This window comes from Prionailurus bengalensis, chromosome D4 (assembly GCF_016509475.1).
Source record: "Prionailurus bengalensis isolate Pbe53 chromosome D4, Fcat_Pben_1.1_paternal_pri, whole genome shotgun sequence".
NCBI lineage: Eukaryota > Metazoa > Chordata > Mammalia > Carnivora > Felidae > Prionailurus > Prionailurus bengalensis.
In genome coordinates this window covers 94,346,829-94,360,656 of record NC_057359.1, presented here as the reverse complement: position 1 = coordinate 94,360,656, position 13,828 = coordinate 94,346,829, and the positions used below count along the sequence as shown (strand labels likewise).

The 13,828-nt window shown below is 49.0% G+C and overlaps 1 protein-coding gene across 8 annotated transcripts in view; it reads right to left on the bottom strand.

Moving 5' to 3' along the window:
- The window catches only part of EHMT1 (euchromatic histone lysine methyltransferase 1), a 154,034-nt gene that overhangs the window by 33,987 nt on the left and 106,219 nt on the right, over positions 1-13,828 (bottom strand). For 5 of the 8 annotated variants that reach the window (XM_043565738.1, XM_043565739.1, XM_043565740.1 and 2 more), the window contains 5 exons: positions 7,843-7,986; positions 6,592-6,818; positions 5,364-5,537; positions 4,231-4,313; positions 2,545-2,651 (listed from right to left, as the gene is read on the bottom strand). In XM_043565738.1, the coding sequence (XP_043421673.1) occupies positions 2,545-2,651; positions 4,231-4,313; positions 5,364-5,537; positions 6,592-6,818; positions 7,843-7,986 (735 nt within the window). The remainder of the gene's footprint in view (positions 1-2,544; positions 2,652-4,230; positions 4,314-5,363; positions 5,538-6,591; positions 6,819-7,842; positions 7,987-13,828) is intronic. The other 3 variants (XM_043565743.1, XM_043565744.1, XM_043565745.1) reach the window with 1 other exon arrangement.

Below are 13,828 nucleotides of genomic sequence, written 5' to 3'. Positions count from 1 at the left end.
ATCTATAAAAAAACTTACCAAACTTAACACCTGAAAACCAAACAATCCAGTAAAAAAATGAGAAAAAGAACAGACATTTTTCCAAAGAAGACATCCAGGTGACTAACAGACACATGAAAAAGATGCTCAACATCGCTCATCATCAGGGAAATAAAAATCAAAACCACAACGAGGTACCACCTCACACCTGTCAGAATGGCTCACATTAACAACTCAGGCAACAACAGATGTTGGCGAGGACGCAGAGAAAGAGGAACCCTTTTGCACTGCGGGTGGGAATGCAAACTGGTGCAGCCATTCTGGAAAACAGTATGGAGGTTCCTCAAAAAACTAAAAATAGAACTACCCTAAGACCCAGCAATTGCACGACTAGGTATTTACCCAAGGGATACAGGTGTGCTGTTTCGAAGGGGCACATGCACCCTCATCTTTATATGTTTATAGCAGCACTATCAACAACAACCAAAGTATGGAAAGAGCCCACATGTCCATCAACAGGTGAATGGAATAAGAAAATATGGTGTATATATATATACAATGGAGGATTACTCAGTAACCAAAAAGAATGAAATCTTGCCACTTGCAACTACACGGATGGAACTAGAGGGTATTATGCTAAGCGAAAATTAGAGAAAGAGAAATATTATATGACTTCACTCATATGTGGAAGATGAACATATGGGAAGGGAAGCAAAAATAATATAAAAGGGGGGGCAAAACATAAGAGACTCTTAAATAAAATACAAAGAACAAACTGAGGGTTGCTGGAGGGGTTGTGGGTAGGGGGTGGGCTAAATGAGCAAGGGGCATTAAGGACACTTGTTGCAATGAGCACTGGGTGTTATACATAGGGGACGAACCACTGGATTCTACTCCTGAAATCATTATTGCACTATATGCTAACTAACTTGGATGTAAATTTAAAAAAATAGTAAATAATAATAAAATAAAATAAAATAAAATAAAATAAAATAAAATAAAATAAAATAAAATAAAATAAAATACCAAGATCATCACACTGAGTTTTTAACAAATCTACCAACACGCTACTTAAAAAGATACAAAAAAAACAGAGGCTCTTTGGCAAGCCACGAAGCTGGGAAGGGTCTGCAAGAACATTTTCAGGCATTAGGAATCTACCCCAACAGGTGTATCTACTGTAAGATACAAGTGCAAACACCAACGCAGTAGTGTCCTGCCCCGCCCATGGCTGTCACTTCCATCAGCTCCGGCCAGAACCACCAGCGAACATCCCAGGTGCCCTGGCCGCCAGCACCTCCGGCTCCCACAGAGACATACATGCTCAGGAGACAACCTATACGTGTGTTCCTCCTGAGACGGCAGCGTCTGTGGGGCACCCGACAGTGACAAGGCAGGGATCCCCCACCAGCATGTTATCACATTAGATATAAGCAAACAGGAATCGGGCATTTGAGGAAAACCTTTCAAAAATAAAGACCAAATGAACAGAGCAGCATAAAACTTCAAAATTCTCATAATATCTTCAAAGAAACAAGGGAAGAACAGAGGTACAAAAAAGGAACTCACAGGGTGCAAGAAAGATCTCAAGATGGGCCTGTACAGATTAAAACTCCCCAGAGGAGCTGGAGGGTGAGGTGGAGAACACTGCCAGCAAGTGGAAGCGAAAATGAAGGAATGGTGCATGGCAGGAAAGGAAGACCAGAGAATTAGTCCATAAGGCCTAACGTGTAAACAGGGGCTGCAGGGGGCACCACTGGGCATGCAGACGGGAAGACAGCACCCAGAAACCCCAGAACAAGGGACAGGAACGTATGACGTACTAAATGCCCCAAAGGAGTCAAAAGACTGCTGCATCACAGTGAAATTTCAGACCAGTGGGTTAAAGAAAATTTCCTGAAGCTTCCGGAGATAAAGGATCAGACTGAAAATGTGGTCTCCAGGAGACAGGGAACCAATACAGGGTCAGAAAGGGGGTGTCCCAGAGAAAGAAAGCATGGGAGCACGCAACGGGCTTCCCGGTGACATGGAGACAAGGTGCAGTCTGTTGACAGGGTTAGGAATGAATCAGCAGGAGGCCGAGAGACAACAGAAACACAAAACGATTACCGCTCTCGGACGTGACGTGGCCAGCTCTGAAAGTACTGGCGTGACCACCCAACACAAGATCTCCCCACCCATCTCAGCAACACAGGGACATGACCAAATGAGGAAGACTGGGGGAGGGAGGTGCGCGTGCCTGGGCCAAGCCTTCCCACACTCCAAAGTCAGTAATTAATATTAAAAACTGGCTGCAAAATGGAAACGAAAATAACAAATCAAGAAACAGCTGTACAGCAGCACATTATTTTCAAACCCAGTGGTAAACGCCAGAGAAACAGCTTCAAGACTGCCAGCAGGGCCAGGGCGTGCCGGGACTGGAGGGACAGAAACACTGGTTTTCTGTTTAGACCATTCAGTGCTGTTTGACTTCCCAGCTCTCACAACTATGAATCTTGTGCAATTTCACTTGACAAAGGCAAGACAGAGCGTGTGGAAGGCTCTGCGGAGAGCCGTGCGTCCGACCTGGATCAGCATGTGGCAGATGTCCACGTGGCCGGCCTCGGCGGCAGCGTGCAACGGGGACCGCTTGTTCTGGTGCTCCATCTTAAAGTTGGGATCGATTCCATCCACTGTGAACACACAGGTTTCACCGGTTATTTCGGGTGCAGCCCCTGGCTCCCAGCACTTCAGGATGCTCATAAAGGCTGGCAAAGATACATGTAGACAACCACCAACGGCCAGCATCGCACAATACCATCCTGTGTCTAGCCAAGGGCAAAGCCAGGCTCCAATTTCACCACGAGACTCAAAAGAGAGTATGCCAGTTTCACACAAAATTCAACAGGTGGGTCTGTGGTTGGGAGTCGCCTAATGTTATAAATCCCTGCCCTCGCTGCTCCTAACCCAGAGGGGCTCCCTTGTGTGTTTTCAAGCACTCTTGCGCTCGGCCTCCCCTGGGCCCGGGCACCTGCTGAGCGCAAGGGCGGCAGGCCCACTGGGCAGCCTCAGACACATGTGGCTTGGTGCACACAGTGCCAGCAGGCCTGACACGGACACTTGGCCAACAGACCAACCAAAGAGCAGCCAAGCAACCTCAGCACCCCATCAAGCCTAGAAAGAAAACGATTAAAACCCCCACTTGGGGGCGCCTGGGAGGCTCAGTCGGTTGAGTGCCTGACTTCGGCTCAGGTCATGATCTCGCGGTTTGTGAGTTCGAGCCCCACTTCGGGCTCTGTGCTGACAGCTCGGAGCCTGGAGCCTGCTTCAGATTCTGTGTCTCCCCCTCTCTCTGCCCCTCCCCCACTCACACTCTGTGTCTCTCTCCTTCAAAAATAAATAAACATTAAAAAAAACTTTTTTAAAACCCACTTTGGTCAACATTAAATAACTTACATTTTTAGCACAAACTGTTAAGTTTCTTTTTTTGACTGTCAAGTAAAGGGATTTTTTTAAATCCCTTTTGAACCCAGAGGAACCAACTCTTGAGCTGTGAGCTCAGAATCAAATTACTGCCCCTTCTTTGGCCGGAGACAGAACTGCGAAGGGTCTCGAAGCATCAACCGTAAGATATCAACCATAAGGTGCATCAAACGTTAAGAGGTATGTGCAGACATCACTGTCAGTGGTCTTGCTCTGCCCACAGCTGGCTTACACCAGCACAGGCCTGGCACTCGCCTTCCTGCCGTCAGCGCACAGCCGGCCCCAGCTCGCTCATCTTGCTTTTTCTGATTCTACATCTCGTCTTGATTTAATTATATGCCTAATTCTTTTTTTAGATGAGAAATTCACAGGAAATATTTCTACTACTATGAATAACAGGATACGAATGTCATGAACAAGAACTGAAATGAGGGGCGCCTGGGTGGCTCAGTCGGTTAAGCGTCCGACTTCAGCTCAGGTCATGATCTCACGGTTCATGAGTTCGAGCCCCGCGTGGGGCTCTGGGCTGACAGCTCAGAGCCTGGAGCCTGCTTGGGATGCTGTGTCTCCCTCTGTCTGCCCCTCCCCTGCTTGCACTCTGTCTCTCGCGTTGTCTCAAAAATAAGTAAACATTTAAAAAAAAAAAAAAACTGAAATGAGAGAAATGAGAGACAGATAAAGAGAAACAAAGTAAGAGCCTCCTCCCGAGAAGAGGTACCAGCAAACTGCCACCTGCTCCTGGGGCCACCAGGACAGGCACCAGCCCCAGCTCAGGTGCAGGCCACTTACCCAGCATGAGCAGCACTTTCTGCAGCTCCCCTTGCCTGGCGGAGAAATATAGCTGCTTCGGATGGAAGCGAAGCTTCTTGGGTCTGCGGGGAAAGTGTGGGACAGCTGTGACCCCCAGGCGACCCCACCCTGGCTCCTGGCCCACCTGCTGCCACACACACACATGCATAGGAAGCTGCAGGATGGGAAGACCTGGATGACATCCACCTGCTGATGCCCCAGGGTCAAGGGCACCAAACTCACCAGGCTCAGGCATCTCCCAGTAAAAACAACAAAAATGAGCAACTATCTTCTTCATCCACATCACACCTGGCCCAGCCTGCCCCCTTCAGCAGTACAAAGTCTGGGCCTGGTGAGTGGGGCAGGGGAACACGACAGTCACCAGAGCACCAGGGCCACAGACGAGGCTGGACACTAACAAAGCTGAAGTTACGGGGGACCTGGTGATGTGTCCCAACACCTGAGCTTTCCTCAAAGCAAGAGTAACGAGATGCATGCCCCTTCCAGCACAGGCACGCTTCCCCAGGGGAGGACACCTGCCTGGTTCCTAGGTCACAGACTCAGCGTGCTCCTACAGGGTTGTGCTATCTGGGAGTTGATCTGTAAGCCTGAATGACCACTTGATTCAACCCTTTATTTCACAGATGAGGAACCAGTCAAGTGGCATTTGCTCCAATGTCCCAAGGTCAATGCCAAGGGTTAACAACATCCAGGGGAAACATTTGTAAAAGCCTCACCACAACTGTCCTCACTTATGACTTTAAGGATGTCACCTTTTGCTCTTAGTATATTGAACAGCTTGCAATAATTTCCTGAAACATTATAAAAATATGTGAATTGTCCTGATGAACACCATCAATCAAAAAGCTGATGGATGTTACCAGGGCCTCCTTGGGAATGCCCCATGACCCCATGGGGATGCCCTGTGACCCTCAGATGGTACCCTACTGGATGCAGACACCTAGGAAGTGCAGCCACGGCAGTACTGGAAGCAGTGGGGGATTTAAAGACGTGCGCGCAAATGGCCCAGTGGCTGACACAGAGGGAAGAAAATGTGTAGGAAGGAGCGTCCAGATGTGCAGATGTCAGTGGGTCAGGCCCTGAGCCATCTGAAAATACAAACTGATTCTTACTTTTCCGAGTCTAGAGCGATCAGAGCACTTTCCAAGGTCTCCTTCCCTGGTCCCTGGGAAAGGCCGGGGGCCGGCTTCACCAGCCCCGCAGGCCCTGTGGGGTCGAAGCCCTCGGCTGCCTGGGGGGCTGTACTCTGTGGCTTGCCGTCCTCCAAGAGCGATGGTCCAGCAGTGCTTCGAGGGTAGGAAACAGACAACATGCTGAATGTTAGACACGTGAAAAACTCCGCTTCTTGTGGAAACCAACGAAAACACAGAACATGATTCACTCAGACCCTTCTAGCTATGCTGCTCTCTGAGCATGAAAATGACTTCAGACTCACTTTCTATTTAGTTCCTTGGATCAAAGAGCCCAATTCAAGGGCAAATTCCCAGAAAAAAGTGACATTCAAAGCAAGGGAAACTTCTCCAGGGCTTCCAGGACCATGTTCAAGTTTGCTTTTGTGAATGAGCTTCAGGTTGGATCTATCAAACCCCACCGCTCTCCCCAGGGGGCAAAAATTCCCCTGGAAGTCTGATTCAAAGTATGTTAACTTTATACATTAGCAAAAAGAAAAACAAGAAGAAACTGCCCTCCTCCCAATATTCATTTTGATACATCTACAAGTCTTTTTTTTTTTTTAAATGTTTATTTATTTTTGAGACAGAGCATGAACAGGGGAGGGTCAGAGAGAGACGGAGACACAGAATCCAAAGCAGGCGCCAGGCTCCGAGCTTGTCAGCGCAGAGCCCGATGCGGGGCCTGAACTCACGGACCGTGAGTTCATGACCTGAGCTGAAGTCGGACGCTTAACCGACTAAGCCACCCAGGCGTCCCCAAGTCTCTTTTAAATAACCCTCAACAAAGTTTCACTTTTCTCTGTATCAGTATAATATCTGTCATGTTACATACTCCCAAAATGAACCATTCCCTTAAAAAAATTCTTTTCTGGTTACCTAGTGCCTTCAAAATACAATTTAGTAATAAACTGCAGCAGCTGGAGCTAATATTTCATATTATACCCATGTGTGACACATGTATGGATGTGTATGGACACACGGAGGGACACAAACGTGTATAAGCACATATGGGGCACGGATGCAGACGTGTGCATACACACAGGCGCAAGGGCGCAGACACACACACAGATGTGCAGGGGTACAGACGTGTACAGACACACACAGTAGTTAGCACTCAGAGACACACACGTTTCCAGGAGAGCTGCCCAAGACTCTGCTGGGCACGTACCTGCCTGTGGTGGTGTCGGCCCTGCCCTCTGCCAAGGAGCTTTTGTCCTGCCCAGGGGCCAGTGTCACGGTAGAGGTTGTGTCCGCTTTTGCGATGGTCACCTCTTTGGCCTTGGAGATCTCCTCCCCACAGTGGGGACAATAGCTGGCATTATTGACTCGAGAGGCACAGTCTTTGTGGAAACGGTGAGAGATGCTGCTCTCAGGCTGACATTCCATAAAATTACCCTAAAAATGGGAAGATGAAAAATTATTTTTTAAAATTAGGGCTAACACGCATAAAAGTAAAACACAGTGCTCCTGAGCCTGCACATGGCATGGGGGTGCCCAGAGGCCAGTCGGGGCCCCCAGTTCCTGGCTATGTAAGTGGGAGACCTGCATCCTACAGCCCTGAGGCGGGGAGGTCACCTGACTGCCCCCCACACCTCCAAGGGCCACGCCCTCACCCTCCAGCAGTTCTAACCAGAGGAGGGAGGCCCCGAAAGACCAGGCCCCAAGAAGGACCCCTGGAGTACAATCCAGGAACAGAATCGTGGAACAGAACATCGGGAAAACGGTGCTCTGCAGAGATTACCCAGCACCACCATGGGGGCACTTCAGGAAAACCCCTGATGGCCTCCAAAGGACTCTCGCTGGCACCAAGGAAGGTAACCCTCCAGCAGCATGAGAAGCAATGAGAGCAGGGCACTCTTGCCGGGAGCTAAGGGTCAATGGACATAGAGAAGCAGTGTCCCTCTTTTTCTTAGCAGAAGCAACAAAGGACACTGAAGACAAGGAAGGGCACACAGATGTGAAATCCAAAGAGCAGCCACTGTAAAGAAGCTCCTGGCCCAAGTGGGTGTCTCAGCCACGGGCCAAGTGAACCACAGGGCTCCTCACCTTCATCCGGGCACCGTAGGCACCAGTGCGCACAGGTGTGTATGGAACGAACAAGACCGTAACCACCGAGAGATGAAGGCAAAGCCGAAGGTGAGGCAGGCCCTGTCCAGGAGAAAGGCCGCCGTGTGTTCAGACAAAGTGAACAGGAGGAGAGCAGAGGGTGCCCGGCTCACATGCCCCCATGGTGCCTGGGAGGCCAAAGGCTCACAGGCGGCAAAAAGGGAGCGTATGCAGGGAGGGACCCTCCAGGCGGGCCCCCAGATTCAGGAGCTTCGGGAGGCGTTTGCCACAGCTGTCAGCTAGCGGAGGGAGGCAGCGAGCGCTGGTGCCAGGCTGTGTAGCGGGGCACTCGCACGGCTGGCCGGGCACTCACCGCTGTGCAGAAGTAGCCGCAGCCAGGACAGCACTGGTGCTTCACCATCCGGCCCCGGTGGTCTTCACACAGCACCAAGAGCGGCGCTTTGCTGGATGGGCGCATCAGCTCGTGCTTGACCACGCTGTTGGTGCACCTGCCCAGCTGCAATCAGACAGGACCAGGGTCAGCGACAGGGCCTTCGGGGAGGGGTCTGGCAGGTGTGAGTCCAAGGCAGACTCTGAGGGCTCCAGCGTAGGGATGGAAATGCAGAGGGCAGGCAGGGCTCCATCCTCTGCACATCCGCCAGAACAGAACAGTGAGCTTGATGACTGGCCACACACACAGTGTCCGTGGAGTGGGTGGTTAACTTGCCAAAACGAGGAAAAAGTCTTGGGCAAGTTGGGGTCTGGGCCAGGTACTGAGGAAAAATGGGACTTACACCAGGCCGGATGGAAAGGATGTTGTGGGTCAGTAATGGGACCTCACTGTGAATCCACAGAACCTACAAGCAGTCATGATGGCCAGAGCAAAACACCAGAGAAAGGGCTACTGCACAGACGACGGGCCGAATGTGGACCAGGTGCACCCCCGTAGCAGCCCACCTCAGCCTCCGAGGAGACACCCATGCCCTGCCCAGCGACTGCTCAGCTGACCAGGCCGCCCCACAGCAAGGCCCAGACCCTCCTTCCCCGACCGACATGTGCCCGAGTGGGGGAAGCAGAGACAAAGCACAGACACCAAAGCAAATACACGGAAATCAGAAGCAGTCTGGGGAGTACAAGCCGGGGCAGAAAAAGAATGTGCAAGAAACTCACCGGCGCCCCTAGAGAAACAGACCTTGTGTCCGTTCTCACATTGGAACAGGACACTATGAAGGAAGACGCATGCTCAGGGAACAAGAGTGAGCTCTCAGAAATCAGAAAAGGTAGAAGAAATGGAAATTTCCACAGAACTGGTGGAAGACAGATGGGAATTTTGCAAAACTAAAGCAGAAAGACAAAAATGTGGAAAATAGAAGAAAACTGGAAGCTCCATCTAGAAGACCTAAAATAAAGGGAAAACAGAGAAAAGAAAAGGATCAATGAACAAGGGCAACAGGTTTCCAGCACGAAGGGCACGCGTGTCCCTTCTACAGGGAGCCAGCGGCAGCCCAGGACAGTGGTACGCCCAGAGGAGATGGCCTAACCGCCAGCAAGGACTGCATGGGCCCCGCACAGCAACAACCCAAACGAAGAGGAGTGATTTCAACAGAAAAAGGAAACCGTGTCCAACCTAGACTTCTGTCCTGAAATGAAGCATTTCCAGAATACAGAGTCTCCGATATTTATCTCCCAAGCCACCTTTCGTAAGAAGCTACTGAAGGTTATGCACCACCAAGATGAGAAAGCTATGACCCAGAGAGACTGGATATGCTGAAAACACCTATAGAAATGTGTAATTCTATCACTCTAGGACTGAATTTAGAATGGGTACAAAGACAATGAAAAACGAGAAAATTATTAACTCTGAGAAACATAAAATGTCGAGGAGGAGAATGAATGTATTCCAAGCACACTGCTGGCTCAGTTGTGAACGTTGCCATCGTGTTATGAAAACCACAAATACCGTTTTAACCAAAACTGAGGATAGAACGCAGACTGCAGGTGGGGCGATGAGAAAGAAGAATTAATTAAAAGGTGAGCACCTCTTCCCTAGTTAGAAACCAGCAGGCAGTGTCTCCTAAGGAGAGAGTCAAGGAATGACAGCAGAAAGTGAGTCATGTAAAATTATGGAGAAAAACACAAGGAAAAATTAAAAGAAGTCACAGTGGCTGCCCCAGGGGAGGGAGACCGGGAGAGCCACAGCAAAGAGGTGGCACAAACACACATCAGGAGTTCTGCGACGGACATGCAGTTAAGCAGACACCTGACAACATCACGGACATTTACGGTTGTCACGAGATGAGATGCTGCTAAACACCCACCCCACACAGCACAGACCCGCACAGAGACTCATCTGGCCCACAGCAGCAGTGGTGCTATGGCAGAGGGACTCTGCTCAGGAGTCTGAGCACAGGACCAGGAGCCAGAGCAGGCGGCACGAGCAGACTGGGAATGTTAGGAAAGTCAAATGAAGATGCTAGAAATAACAAAATATGGAAACAGATGAATGCATTTGACTGGCTCATGAGTATGTATACTCAACAAGGAAGAAAAAGTCACTGAATTGAAAAAGATCAATGTAATTAACCCAAACCTAAAATAGAAACAGCAAAAAGAGCAGAGCACCCACCAGCTGAGCCCATGTCAGATAACCTAGCATGCATGATGAGAGAGCCAGAAACAGGAGGGCAGGCTGGCCGAGAAGCACAGGGCTGCCAGGTGAGGAGGCTCTGGGACGAGCAGGTGCCAGATCAGAGTCCAAGAGGCTCAGAGAAAGCAAAGGAGTATAAACACTGAAAGAGAAAAACAAAAGAGCAAAACCATCCCACCCAGGCCCAAAGACAAAGAGATAACCTCGGAGCAGCCAAAGAAAAACACCACAAGCAAAGGAACAGAAGTCTGAAGACGGCCAGCTTCTCGTCAGGAGCCAGGGAACACGGCACGGGAGCGGCATGTGTGGGTCCTGAGAGTTCTCCGCCCATGAAAATCTCCCCCAGATGAAGGCAAGAAACAGATATTCTCAGGCACACAGAAGGGAGAGAACTCACTGTCGCCGCAGACCTGCGCCATGGGATGGCTGCAATGGCAGGGTCCCGGACACCGTCTAAACAGAGGGAGGAGCGCTGCCTGCATAGGGGCTAAATGAAGGTCAGCCAGAGACTACTTTTATGTTTAATCAGTCTGAAAGATAATTATTTAAAGAAAAATAACAGCAATGTACTGCGGGTTTTTAGCACATATGAAATTAAAACATACACCAAAAGATGGGAGGGAGGATTTGGAACCACGTCACTGTAAGATTCTCACACCACATCAAATGGTGTGGCATCAGGCAGAGGTTAGAGATGCAGCCTGGAAACCCAGGGCAATCACTGCGAACATCACAGAGCCAATGGTGGGATAAACTGCAATCATAAAAAAATTCAATCCAAAAGGCAGAAAATAGAGAAAAATGAGTAGCGGATGACATAAATCTTAACACCATTAAGATGTCAGGGGCACCTGGGTGGCTCAGTCAGTTAAGCGTCCGACTCTTCAGCTCAGGTCACAATCTCGCAGTTCTTGAGTTCAAGCCTCACATCAGACTTTGCACCGACAGCATAGAGGCTGCTTGGGATTCTCTCTCTCCCACCCACCCCTCCCTCTGCCCCTCCTGCACTCTAAATAAATAAATAACTAAAAACAAAGACTGATTATATACAAGAGTAAAACCCTACTACACACTAAAGAAATCCACTTTAAATTTAAAGACAAAGACAGGTGAAAAGTAAAGGACAGGGCATGTGCCCTGCAAACACTCATGAGAGGAAAGCCAGGGTGGTTACGTTAGTATCAGACAAGTGAGATCTCAGCAGATGTGCTCCACGGGGCTGCAGAGGGACACTGCCGAGGGACATATGTGCACGCAGCAACAGGGTTTAACACGCAAGAAGCCACACCAATGGGTCCAGAAGGAGAAACCCACAACTGTGGCTGAAGAATCCACACTTGTCCCTCGGCAACAGAACCGATGGACAGAGTCGGCAAAGCACAGAAGACCTGAACAGCAGGTTCCTGACAGCACAGCAACAGTGGTCACATGATTGTATGCATTTGCCAACATTCAGAAATACACACAAAAAGGGGACTTTTACCATGTGAAGTGTGCTTCCATAAAGCTGCCTGACAAGTAAAAAAGACAAAAGAGCTTGTTTTGGGAAGGACTGCTAGCAACTAAATAAAGACACGCAGACCACCCAGACAAAAACAATTTTTGGGAAAACAGCAGTGGCCTAAGAATTTCCTGGAATCCCACATAAAACTGAGCAACTAGACTGCAAAGCCACAAGTCACAGACTTATTTACTACAACAAAAGCAAGCTACCACAGCTGCAAGACGCAAACGTCTGGAAGCAGACACAGACCCCGTTTAGCTACAAGACGTGTGTGATGCTGGTGTTGAGGCAGAAAGAGAAGAGAGACCAAGGCAGTGTCTCTGGGAAGCAGGGAGGACTAGGGGAGGGCAGGCTGAGACCTGGGGCCAGTATGCTGCAGCTTCCAGAAACTCTCAAAGCCCACCACCAGAACTCCTGCCTGCCCAAGGCACAAGGACATCAGGGAACAGGTCGGGGACGAGAGGATGAAAGAGATAAAGCCAGTGCTTCTCATAATCTTTGGTTTCAGGGTTCTTTGTGTTCATGCACCATTAAAAACTATTAAGGGTCCCGGGATGCTTGCGCAGCTTAGTCGGTTAGTATCTGACTTTAGCTCAGGTCATGATATCATGGTTTGCAGGTTCAAGCCCCCCATTGGGCTCCGTGTTGTCAGCTGGGAGCCTGGCGCCTGCTTCATATTCTGTGTCTCCCTCTCTCTCTGCCCTTTCCCCACTCGCGCACGCATGCACACTCACTCTCTCTCTCAAAAGCAAGCATTAAAAAAACAAACTATTAAGGGCCCCAAAGACCTTTTGTCCAGGTGGGGTATATCTGTTGACATTTTGCCACTGGAGAAATTTAAAAATAATTTTAAATTTTAATTTATTTAAAAACAGCAATAAACCTATCACGTTAACATAAAGAACATTTTAGTGACAAGAGCGGCGCTGTTCTATATTGTCTATAAAACTCTTTGAATACCTGGCTTAATAAGAGAGCTGGGCTCTCCATCCACTTCTGCACTCAGAGCAGCTACACCAAACTCTACAAGGGTAGTTTCATAAATGCTTTGTTGCTATGTGAGCTCTCAAACCACTGTCCACACGGTTTCAGTACTGTTACGTTAAAATACACCATGTTGCACTTCGGATGACTCTGTAACACTATGGAAATTATGAATTCCAGGAGTTAAACAGAGATTCTCAATGCATAAAATGCCAGCATATACTTTGTGAAAAAGATCAGTGAAAAGACACATAGCTTTTTATTATCATTATGAAAATAGTCTTGACCTTCCAACTCCACAAAAGAGTTCAGCACAGAGAGGTCCCACACACCCATGCCAAAGATGGGGCAATCTGAGCTTCAAGGATAATTATAACACATAGAATTAAAACCCGTCGAATGTGTTTAAATACATACATTCATTAACAATATTATAAAAGAAAGAACTGGTCAACCTCAGATGACCAAGACCGAATTTATGATGTGAAGAGTGGGAAGAAACAGAGAAAGGCTCTCACGACCCTGCGATCCTCTAGGAGATGTCTGCTGGGGGATGGAACAGATGGGAAGATAGGCCCCTCTACACCACTACCCTAACTGACAAATGAACAACACAGGACAGACAGACCATGGCCGTGCTGAAACCTCTGAGGAATTAATAAATACACACATCAAGAGTAAGCAGCCGCTACCATCAGAAAAAGAGACAACCAGACGTTCTGTACGTCTTGTCCCGGTCTGGTCTGTCTCTGTGGCAAGCTGCAGGTGAGCAGGGAGGACACAGGGCCAGCGGACAGCACTGTGAGTGGGAGGCACAGAGTCCAGTCGAGGCAGCCATGTGGCCCGGGATTGTTCCACAGGTAAGTTGGTAGGAAAAGAAAATAAGGGGGATTATAGATAAATTAAAAGGCAAAAGGCCAACAATGTCTCCCAAGTTCACGCCGGGCAGAATGAGACTATTCGGAACATGCAGGCAAGGTGAGCACTGTGGAGGGCAGGCTGGGGGTCACTTGGGCCCAGGGCGAGCCCGAACCTTGGTGGCAAGCTACCAGAGTGCTCGCCCTGGACACACTCATTGGGCCAAACATCTGTCTTATATCATTTTCTGGATCTATGCTTCACTCTACAACAACAAGGTTTACAACACATGGAATACAGAAAAGACCAAGAGTCCCTAAGATACTAAAAGAAAGGAGAGGGAGGGAGAAACAACCAAGCCCCTGG